Source organism: Bombus fervidus, chromosome 9, assembly GCF_041682495.2.
Source record: "Bombus fervidus isolate BK054 chromosome 9, iyBomFerv1, whole genome shotgun sequence".
NCBI classification, from domain to species: domain Eukaryota; kingdom Metazoa; phylum Arthropoda; class Insecta; order Hymenoptera; family Apidae; genus Bombus; species Bombus fervidus.
Genome location: NC_091525.1, coordinates 14,345,137 through 14,356,443, shown reverse-complemented (window position 1 = coordinate 14,356,443; position 11,307 = coordinate 14,345,137). Strand labels below are relative to the sequence as shown.

Below are 11,307 nucleotides of genomic sequence, written 5' to 3'. Positions count from 1 at the left end.
GCAACATCTAAATGCCATGTAACATGAAACACGCAACGGCAGCGAACGAAAGCAAACTTCACTTGGTAAAGCGATTCTCTAGTGATTCGCGTACCGATCCAGCGAACACCAGTTATCGCGGCAGTCACGGTACACGCCGTACCTCTTCCGCCTCTGTTGCTACTCGGTACAACTACTGTTACTACTCCACAAATCTAACATTTGCCCGACATATGCTCGTTTAATCGTACCTCAAGAGTCGTTGAATCTTTATATCTAGTAAGTTGACACAGCACGAAAATGCTAAACGTATATTGTGCGTACGTGTATACATGTCGATATCGTTGGTCGATCAATGTACGTCTCATTTTATAATTGAAATTTAAATATTTAAAATTTGTATGACAAGACAAGAAATATGTGTTTCAATATTATGCTTGATTATATAGAGTTGTTGTTGTATTTCCGTATGTTTTCTGTCGATCTATTTTATTCGTAATGCAGAATAATTGGCGATGTTTGAATTATTTTTCCCAACTCGTGCGTTATCAGATAAGCATGTTCGTTTAAATCCCGCCCTCAAATTGCTGGATCCCTTTGTCAACGAAAGAAATCACCGAGCGAAAGAAATTTTAAATTGTCTGATTAAAAAAATGGCAGGAAAGAGAGGGGGGCGAAAGAAAGGGAAACAGAAACGTATCGATGAGTTTGAGCTTCGTAGGGAGTTGAGAAGACAAAGACGATCAACGGAATTATCCGACAAAGAGAGTATGTCTAAGATAGAGCTACCAGAACATCCGGAAGAAATTAGAATTGGCGGCATCGATGGGTGAGTAATCTCTTTTTGTCCTTTCCCAGTTTTCTTCTTTTCTCGAAATTTTTATTACATACTGAAAATACTAAGAAATTTTTAGCGCCACTTATCCAAAATTAAATAACGTTATCGTGGAGTAGCAGTTGCCGTTAATAAATGTATATTTCTCATTAATGTTCACCGATAAAAGATCCAATTAGAATTCATCCATCATCCTTGTTTACGAAAATATATTATCATATCGTGTTCTGTGCTTACGTACATAAATGTACCGCATTATTTTAATTCTGGCGCATTCAGATAAAATCGTCGTTTTATAATTGTATTGTACGAAATTAAATACATTTAATTATCTCGTATTTGCAATCATGTTAAGAATTCATTTCCACGAGAAAAGGTTTGTTAATAGTATAACGACAGTAGAAATGATGGTAAACGCGAGAACAAAGTATTTCGAAGTAGATTTTTTCAATTTTTCTGTACGATTATCGACAAATGTATATTTGTCGGTAAATCTTTATACTGTAATCGCAAACTCGTTTTAAAGTTTCGATTCAAAGAACTATTTAAATTGCACGTTATTTTAGAATTCATTAAAATTAACGTAAACACACGAAGACATTTTTTTTTTTTTTTTTGCAAACTTAAAAAACTCAATATTACGACGACGTATGTATAATTTTATTCTACAAATTTCTCGGTATAATTGAAACGTAGATGAAACGAAAGCAAAGTCACCTTCTATTTCGATAGTGATTACGTTAAGCGATTCTAACAGGGCGTACATGCTTTCTGCTTTTAACTTCTATGTAACTTCTCATGCACGATCCCCTATTGTCGCTACAAATAACCGTATGATCGAAAACGGTTCAGAGACTTCACCAACTGTAACACCAAAAAATAACGGATCAACGAATTGACGTGAATTTAATGATCCTCAGCGGCGGGACGCAGTCGACGCTGGTCATCATCGATGGCAAAGGGACACTATTGACGGAAGTCAAGGGGCCGAGCACCAATCATTGGGTAATCGATCGATCCAACTTTTTAACAATTATTATTCATCCCGTTTCTACTAATTTCTCATTTTTATTGTTATTAATTTTTGTAAATTATTTTATTTATTCATTTTTTCATTATGATCATACATGGTAGGCTGAAAATCATTGTAGCGAGTAAGTCACAAGTGTATTTCAATTTTTATTAGTACCGCCCCCCCCCCCCTTTAATTTACATAAAAAAGAAAAAGAGAGGTAACGACGAATTAACTTACGCCACAATGATTCTCAACCAGCCATATGTAAAATATAAAATTTATGTATAATTATAAAATACTATTATTCTTATGTTAGGCCCTCCCACATTACAAGCTTACGTAATAAGCAGATTACATATATAAGTAAGAAAGTAATAAGTTACAAAAGTTTTATAATTAGTTTAAAAATTCTTTTACAATTATTTTATTTCGCTTCTTACTATTTGACTTATTTCTCTACTCAGCTACTCGGAATGGCGGAAGCAACTGCAAGAATCAACGCTATGGTCGAAAGAGGGAAACAGAGTATAGGAATATCTGAATTGATTCCTTTAGATTGCTTGGTAAATATAAAATAATTATCACGATTCCTGAGAACTATACATACCGATGACTAATTCGTAGATAAGTCTAATTATAGAGGATCGTATGATAAGCGATCGTTCTTCTTATCGTTCGATGGATTAAATGAATCGTTTAATTTAAAAAAATTCTAATCGATTAAACAATCAGGGTCTTACCCTAAGCGGATGTGGAGAGGAAAGCACCGATCGTCAACTTACGGCAATGATGAAAGAGAAGTATCCAAATGTCGCTAAAGCTTATTATGTCAATTCAGATGCCATCGGTAGTCTCAGGACTGGTTTGCCAAACGGTGGGATAGTTGTAATCGCTGGCACCGGTAGCAACGCATTGCTGATGAATTTAGATGGAGCAATCATAAGGTGCGGCGGATGGGGACATTTCATGGGGGACGAAGGCAGTGGTACGTGATGGGAATTGTTTATGTATAACTCGTGAAGATGGAGAGATATGACCATGAATAGTTTCGGTATTTCATCGAGTCTCTAACATAGAAGAATTCTTTATTTTTGATCATCTATTATATAGTTGGAAAGAGGATAATTTGAAACGTATCTATGAAATTTTGTAAACCGTCGTCTTTGAAATATTCAATAGGATATCAAAACGCGTAACGTAGAATTGACCAGTGATTCTTAAAATTGTTTATCGTGTTCTCTTTCTATGGTCATTTACTAGATGAAACAAACCTACGCTTAAATACTACTTTTTATATTATGTCCACGAAAATATGAATTTACATATCGATAAACATCAGCGGTGTAATTACAAAAAAGATGGATTTTCAGCTTTCTGGATCGCCCATAGGGCTTGTAAATACGTATTCGACGATATCGATGGCTTAGCTCCAGCTCCTAAACCCATAAGCTACGTATGGCCAGCTATGAGGCATTATTTCAACGTAACCGATAGGAAGGAGATATTGCCGCATTTTTATAAAGATTTCGATAAGAGCGTTTTTGCTATGTTTGCCAAGGAGATTGTGACAGGTTGTGAGAAAAAAGATCCACTCTGTTTATATATTATTTCGGAAAATGGCAGATACCTCGCGAAGCATATTATAGCTCTTTCGAAAAAGGCCCATAACGTGAGTCGCTTATTCTGGTTTGCAAATTCGTATAAAGATTTGAAGAATTTGGAGAATTTTGAGAAGCATCCTGTTTGATTGTGTTATGTACGAGAAATATGATTCTTTAGGATCTCAAGTTAGCTAAGGATGGATTAAAGATTGTCTGCGTGGGATCGGTTTGGAAATCATGGGATGTTATGAAGGACGCTTTCATCGATGAAATCCATGAATCTCACGCGCTGGACGAATTAACTATGATCCGTTTAACAGCAACAGCAGCATTGGGTGCGTGTTACCTTGCCGCGGAGGAAATCGATTGGTTCTTTACGAAACCCTACGAAGATAACATCGAAGTGTTTCATCGATACAAGCGGAAGAATTATGTAAAACCGAGAGCAACGAATGATTCGAGCGAGTCGAAAGGAGACTGAGTTGTAACCAGGAGTCACAGATAAAAACACAAATAGAAACAAAAAGATTATATTTTATACGCGGATTTTATATTTACACATCTTTAAAATATATAAAATATTTTCAACAGCAACAAATACATAGAGATGGGAAAGAATAAACCTATTGTTAATTATATAACAATTGACATTTTCATTTGTTAAATTTGTCGATAAAGATTTCGTCGCCCGTATGGCACATCGTATATAATATATCGATCACGTCCAGTCTTCCTTCTTTTTTTTTTTTCTTTTCTTTTTTTTTTGTTTTTGATAAATTTTTAAGTATTACAAACAATGATACTGAAAACAATTTGGGATTGGTTATTCCGCACCTTTCTGTTCATTTTTAAGACAATAGGATACATGTTTCTTTTCCTCGTCAGCTTGACTTTTTTTGTTACCTCTTCCTGCCTATTGATAATCATAATCCTGCAAATGCTTGGTTATAGATTTCCATCTGAGTATGACGACTGAGATAAAAAAAAAGAAAAAGGTACTTATTTTTCAATTGTTTATAATTTATAACATAAAGAGCTAATTAACGATATAATAGTAAAAGGAATGAAATGATATCTTTAAAGTCAAATGTAACAAGTATCTGAAAAATATATTTTGACTCGATATCACAATTTAATATGTACACACTAGCATTCGTAATACGAATGAACATTATGCAGATCGTATCCTGCGTTCATTTGCTTGGATCGACTTTTTCATATCTTTTCACCAAGCACTGAATTCATGTTTATCATTATGTGACTTTTTAATTGATCTCCGCATAGAGAAATATCTTTCTCTTTATACATTTCAATCCGTTAAACATGAACGTATAGAACTTGGCTTTAGTATAACAAATATCTTCTCTAAATTTAACAATTTAAGGTACGTTTGTCGAAATATACATAACGTTTTTAACAATTATTATTATGCTAACGCGTTACCTGTACACATTTATCCCCCGACAAAATGACGTGATACGACGAGATACTTTCACAATTGTTCCAACTATAATCTCTGCTTGTCACAAAATTCAGCGTATCAACGGTTAGTAGTGATATTAATATTTTACAAGCGAAATGCTTCTTTATATCATTACAATAATCCATTTACATTCCAACAGGAATTAATTAAAATAATGTCCCGTTAATACCGATTCCCTGATTTTTATTTAGTTCAAACTAGTTCGATTAAATCCTTTTCATCGTAACGAGATAAACAATTTTTTAAATTTCACTTTTCGTCGACCGAACCAACGACTTATATAGTTGATCAGATTTAAGCATCTTGTTCTCCTGACGCTTGGTTTGTCGAGCTGAACGCAAGAAATCAAAAGGAATCAAAACCTTCCGCGGATTTGTTAATATCAATTTTGTGGATCCAACATTTTAACGGGGCATTGTTGTATACCGGTATACATACATGAATATCTTAATATACTCTATGATATAATATGGATATAAATTCTGATACGATTAAACTTTTGGCGACAGTATCGTTCATATAATATTACAGTTTATGTACATTAACGTGTGTGTGTGTGTGTGTGTACACATATCTATATATCGATTCAAATTCTGATAATTCATAACGTTCCTTTCTTCGATATTATTGCTATATATTATTTATACGAACATGCGACTATTAATGCAAACCGACGATAACGATTTTACGTTACTCCTACTATTTGAAGGGATAGTAATCGAAAATGTTACACGATTAATCTCTATTCGTTATGTTGAACACGTTCGATCAATGTTTCAGGTCGAATATCTCTATAAGAAGTGGTTCGACGCTCGACGGATTTAAATTAAGATATACTCCAACAACTTCGTTGTTTAATCTATGAAGATCCGAAATTTTCTGAATTAATTTTAGAAACATAGATTTGGCTTCGCATCCGGGATATACGCTTTCCAGATAACGTCTCAGCAAATAGTAATAAGAATTCTATAAACAAAATTATATTATTAATATTAATTATTTAACGTGTTATAATCACATAGAGAAAATTGTGTTAGACTTACTTGTTCCAATTTAATTACATCGTTATGCACTACCTTCGGCCTGTCTGGTGTAAATAAAGCAATTGCGCTTAAAATTAAAATAATATTCTCGTCTCTCCACCTAGGATCGAAACTTCTAATAAATCTTGAATGCTCTGTATAGAGATTCCCTTTTGCTTCTTTTAACACGTCCACCTTTATATTGGACATACTTTCTTGACTATGCGGTATCCACCACATATCCTTCTCAACATCGTAATTGAGTGCTGATCTTAAAATCATCATTTCCGTGGAACCACCCTTCAAAAGAGCTATTTGGTCCTCCTGACACATATTTTTGAAGGCGTTTATCTTTTTCGCCATCTTTATCAAACGTCTAATAGCAATGGCAGTAAGATTTATAACGTCTAATAGTGCTGGATCAGATCGGCCGAAATTGTTCTGAAACCGAATACACATTTTAATAAATGTCAACGTATAAGTCTGTTTCTTAAGCTGTAGCAACTATTACCTTAAATTTACAGTCTTCTCCGATTAAATTCGTTATATCCTCGTCTAAAGGAGCTAATAACGCCTTGTTGGCTACTATTAATTCATTTAACTTTGCTCTTTCAGCATCGTTCAATACCCTTCTGGTCTCCATACCGCCGAGAGCGGAATATGTTGAAAACTCTAATTTAATCGCTTCGCAAAGTATAGATTCGATGGAATTCACGGCAATTGGTACTCTGAAATATAATTCATAGATAGTACAACGTATAATTATTTTTAATGACATTAAGCAAACGTGAATCTCGATTATACCTTTGCACGTCTTGAAGTACGTCTCTTGTAACGTCCGATACATTTCTGTTCCAATCGCTACTATTATCCCGTTGCTTTATACATTCCTCTTGACTCGAATTCGTAATTAAATCGGTCAAAATTGGATTTTCTACTTGTTTCTGTTTAACTTTTAACATCGGTTTAAACGCGTGACTGGAATTATTGTTACTTGGTTTTACATCATCTTTATACCGAGTACTTGTTTCTTTCTCGGATGGTGCTTCTTTATCCGTGACGACACCGGTTTTTTTGAAAAAGTGCGAGATCTGGGGATCTGCTTCTAATTTGCTAATAACAACAGGGTCTGACATAATCTTTATAAGTAATTCTTCGTTTTGAAATATTTTCGTGATAAAATTTGAATTATTAACAAGTTTTGTGATCAGAGTGGAGTTCTCTTGCGAGAATTTATTACTAATAAAATTGTCTTCTTCTTCTGAACACGTCTTCTTACTCTGTTTTTCACTAAGCACTGCCTCTTCTGAATTTTGCACGCTCGTGTGCATTCCTGAATTCATATCTATGCTCATTTTCCTATAATGTGATGTATGCTCGATATATTGGGAACTCTGTACAGGGCTACAATCAAACTTGTTGTAGCAAGATGCATTTTCAAATTCAGGAGAATATTTCATAGATTCATTATTAGTAGAAGCAAACTCGGAATTCAGATCTGATATATTTTGGTCAGATTTTCTCGAACCTATTACTGACTTCTTACTCTTTTCTAAATTATGAGTCGGAGATTTAACTTTGTCTAACCTCTGTTGATTTTGAGAAGGGGAATTGAAATCCATTCTCAACCTTTCAGCATCGACATCATTCTCTTCACCGCGAGGTGAAGAAGAATGGTCATAATTTTCAAAGTTTGAGTTTGAGTTATGGGAAGAGTCTTTCATCATATCTAGCGTCTTTGAACCGCTTATGGCTCCATTTTCCGGTGGACTAGAAGGACTTGGTACGCTTGCAGCTGTTACAGGACTCAAGCTTTCGGTTACATTCTGTCTATTCGCATCTAAATCTGTATATTTTCTATCAGACTCCCAAAAGTATGTGTCTGATGCAGTTGACGCAACCGAATTAACCGACATAGAGGTGTCATCAAAGTTACACTCGTCCAAGTAACCTTTCTTTATTTTTGATGGTTTCGCATTCTCCAAGGTTGGTCTTTTCTTTGCACGATTCTGTTCTATTTTTTGTCTCTTCAGTACTTTGTCCTCCTCAGACATAATATATTCCTTCCTCATACCTATGCTGAAGCACTTGTCTAGGCGACATTTTTGACAGAAGCGTCTAGTGACTGGTGTTATATTACAATTTTCAGTAAATGGACACCTGAAATCCTGCAAAAATACAACAATAATTCTAAATGAATGAATTGAGCAAACGTATCTTTCATTATCTATCGAATAGTTCAAGAACATTATAATTTTATTTTCTAATCACTGTATTACAATTACTTTACTTATACTACGTTTAATATCTACAATTGTGTCATCTCCTTTATGAAATATCTAATATGAAAATCATTTGTCAAAGTAGAAATTTTGAATTGGATCAATGACCGTGGAAGATGAAATATCAGATTAGTAGATACGACATGTAATCTTCCCAAAGTTTGAACTCGATGGAGCAATACTAACTAAGAAGAAACTTCATAACAAAGATATTAACAGAACAACAAGAATATTAGTGTAATTTTATTTTACTTTACATTTACATTTGGCAAATATGCCATGAAACACAAGGACATGAATATAGCATTTGGGCAAGATTAAAGATATCATCTACTCTAGCTAAACAATATCTCTGATAGATTTTGAATTCTAGAATTGGTCATTCAGAAAAATCTAAAATAACAAAAGTCATTGGAAAAGTGTATTGAATCATATGGAAATTGTTTTGATGAAATATGTATACCATATTTTGAAGGGACTACGTGCGGCTGAAATTCTATTTGAAGAAATATTTTCTATATCTCAAGTTAGAAATACACGAGAATCTTCCAAATTAGTCACCTTATTTTTCAAAGCATTTCGTCGGAAGAAAGCTTTGCAACTTTCGCACGAAACCGCGTTGAAATTGTAACCGAGCGCACGATCGCCACACACACCGCAAATCTTATTCGTCTCTCTCGCTGGTTGTTCATCTTCCATTGCTCCCCAGACCGATTTCTCCAGCGATTGACACTCTTATCTTTAACGCACCATTCGGTATTCCCGCTCGGAATTACGCTTCTTCGATGACTGACTCATGTCAGTGTTGTTTTTATCGCATCGTCCGCGAAAATTGACGGAACGAAATCAAACGATCTCGAGCCGTGATTTTTCACGATTTCGAAACGATCAGCATTTTTTATACAACGTCCCGGATCCGTGAGAGATATCGCTTGAAAAGCTTTAAGTGACAAGCTAAATGGACCGCTCAATTGACATTCAGTTACAAGTAGTTAACCGAGTGGTGCGCACAAACCTGTCGTATATGTTTCACTACTCGCTACTATATAAATATAACTATATTATGCATCCTCCCACTACGTCATTGTCCGCAAGCGACGTGACGTCAGAAAAGTAACCAGACCTGCAGCGGTTAGGGAATTTTTCAAATACACCGTTCTTTGCGTATGAAAAGAGATTTCTGACCACAGATTCCCGCGCAAAATGCATTCAAATTGATCTTTAGCGATCGAGCCCAGTCTATCGTTGTTTCAGCAATACAGGATCGAATTGAAATGGTTCGTATATTAAAGATATTACGAAGCGTACCGTATCATTGCTTAAGCGAATCGTAGTTTATTTTTCGTTAGAAAATTATTATCGTCGTAGTATATAGTAGAGATAACGCATCGAACGTTTTATGATACACAATTTGCTTCTCACGCGTGTTATCAAATTATATAATTGCAGGATATTGAACGAGCAACCTGTATGTATGAATCCGAGGTTCGTGTCTTGCGCCGAGCGCATGTCTTATCAAGCAATATCAGATACACGAGTTGTCTAGCATTGTGCTCTTCTTAATTGTGTTGCAGTTGTTAAGTAACAGGTTCAAAGTTCACGCGCACACGTTTACTGCATGGAACCACCGTCCACCCAAGGTTGATTTCAGAATGTAACTTCGAATTACGTTATGTACATATGTATAATGCATCGATTCGTTTTCTCCACGATTGAAAGCCAATTCACGCAATAAGAGATCTCGCGTAATCGTCTAAAACTCGACTAGAAAGCTGGGAACTTGATTACACGAGTGTTTACTTAATTGACGTTATCGTTATCAATCGTCGAACATAGTTTTGAGATAAACACGACCGAGTAATAAATTGTCGGCTGATCAATTCGAATTTAACCTTTGATTAATTTCAATCGTGTTAGCATCGATAAACAAAGAACATAGGTATCCGTAAAACGCATTCGCATATCATTGTACTTCGTTATAACACTTGCATAATAATTAATTAGGCCCCAGTACATTAAATTTCATTTCGTTTAATAATACTTTCACGTTACTACAAAAATTTAATACTATCAATATGAAATATAGAGTTTAATAGAGAAACGCTTCATTGAAAAAGTACATAATAATACATTTTACGAGTACCGTAGATCGCATAGAAACAGCTAATTGATTCCACGCATTCACGATTTCACGTTTAATTTTCATCTGATGTAGAAACGTCTACAGAATAGAAGATTTTATTAAATATTTATAATAAATCAGGAAAAGAATTCCAATAGAAAACTTTTTCGTCTCTTTTGAAAAATTATCTTTTATTCTCACAATGACATGGCAAAATATAAATGCATAGATTACAATCTATTGGTTGATTCGTTAATCTGTATACCGATATATTATATATATATATATATACTCAAAAAAATTTAGATATAAAAAGAAGAAAGGTTCCAAGGTCGTTTTTTATGTTCATTTAAATATGGCACTTAACAGTAACTAGTAAGTAATTGGTATCAATTAAGTCTAATTAAGTTTCGTTATCATAATAAAACTGAATACTGTAAAATACTGAATTTGTCTTTAACCCTGTGTAGCTTTTGATCTTTGTCCGTGATATTTTTAGACCTCCACATATGGCAATTAAAGAAAAAAGTAGCCTTGAAACGACCTTGACGTTCCTTTCTATTAACCTTTCTTGATTACGATATATTTTCTTTCATCGTTTATAAATTTAACACACCTCCTGAAATATATCTACAATTGTTTAATTTATCTCCAGTTACTACCTTGTGAATTGTGGTACAGATCACATTATTCTTAAAGTAATTCTTATGTACATAATCAGTTTTTATAATCAAACATGTTTTTTTTTTTTTTACGCAACCAATAACAATAAAGAGCAGTTACTTCTTGTTCGATCTAGATTTATTTCCTTAAGTTAAAATTATAATAAACTAAACGAAACACGCTACGAAACTTTCTCGGCAATATCTCGAAATATTACTGTTTAAAGAAAAGTCTTATTTACAAATCTGTAGCACATATATATATGCTTAACTTCCGAAATTTCGTTTTCTCGAATTATCTTATAA

The 11,307-nt window shown here is 34.2% G+C and overlaps 2 protein-coding genes across 4 annotated transcripts; one reads left to right on the top strand and one right to left on the bottom strand.

The window, feature by feature from the left end:
* The first annotated feature begins 98 nt into the window (after positions 1 to 98).
* Nagk (N-acetylglucosamine kinase) lies at positions 99 to 4,028 on the top strand. 2 transcript variants are annotated; one of them, XM_072010637.1, is made up of 7 exons: positions 99 to 258; positions 640 to 808; positions 1,735 to 1,819; positions 2,294 to 2,392; positions 2,562 to 2,814; positions 3,200 to 3,498; positions 3,609 to 4,028. In XM_072010637.1, the coding sequence occupies exons 2-7, from the start codon at positions 750 to 752 to the stop codon at positions 3,909 to 3,911; spliced, it is 1,098 nt and encodes a 365-aa protein (XP_071866738.1). In that variant the 5' UTR covers positions 99 to 258; positions 640 to 749; the 3' UTR covers positions 3,912 to 4,028. The 2 variants fall into 2 exon arrangements, with proteins under 2 accessions (XP_071866738.1, XP_071866737.1); XM_072010636.1 differs by lacking the exon at positions 99 to 258 and having other exon boundaries at positions 618 to 808.
* Positions 3,959 to 9,670, bottom strand: Hr96 (Nuclear hormone receptor HR96). 2 transcript variants are annotated; one of them, XM_072010630.1, is made up of 5 exons: positions 9,526 to 9,670; positions 6,740 to 8,103; positions 6,447 to 6,663; positions 5,957 to 6,376; positions 3,959 to 5,879 (listed from the first exon to the last, which is right to left on the bottom strand). In XM_072010630.1, exons 2-5 carry the CDS (start codon positions 8,005 to 8,007, stop codon positions 5,682 to 5,684), a joined length of 2,103 nt encoding a protein of 700 aa, XP_071866731.1. In that variant the 5' UTR covers positions 8,008 to 8,103; positions 9,526 to 9,670; the 3' UTR covers positions 3,959 to 5,681. The 2 variants fall into 2 exon arrangements, with proteins under 2 accessions (XP_071866731.1, XP_071866730.1); XM_072010629.1 differs by lacking the exon at positions 9,526 to 9,670 and adding an exon at positions 8,779 to 9,453.
* Positions 9,671 to 11,307: the final 1,637 nt, after the last annotated feature.

What these genes read in the sequence shown, in the direction of transcription:
- Hr96 (XM_072010629.1), bottom strand. Translation starts at nt 8,916, where the DNA reads ATGGAAGATGAACAACCAGCGAGAGAGACGAATAAGATTTGCGGTGTG. An exon ending in GAAATGCTTTGAAAAATAAG is followed by an intron (nt 8,104 to 8,778) that starts GTGACTAATTTG and finishes GTATTTTTGCAG; the next exon opens with GATTTCAGGTGTCCATTTAC. An exon ending in GTACTTCAAGACGTGCAAAG is followed by an intron (nt 6,664 to 6,739) that starts GTATAATCGAGA and finishes ATTATATTTCAG; the next exon opens with AGTACCAATTGCCGTGAATT.
- Nagk (XM_072010636.1), top strand. Translation starts at nt 633, where the DNA reads ATGGCAGGAAAGAGAGGGGGGCGAAAGAAAGGGAAACAGAAACGTATC. An exon ending in AGAATTGGCGGCATCGATGG is followed by an intron (nt 809 to 1,734) that starts GTGAGTAATCTC and finishes AATGATCCTCAG; the next exon opens with CGGCGGGACGCAGTCGACGC. An exon ending in TGATTCCTTTAGATTGCTTG is followed by an intron (nt 2,393 to 2,561) that starts GTAAATATAAAA and finishes TTAAACAATCAG; the next exon opens with GGTCTTACCCTAAGCGGATG.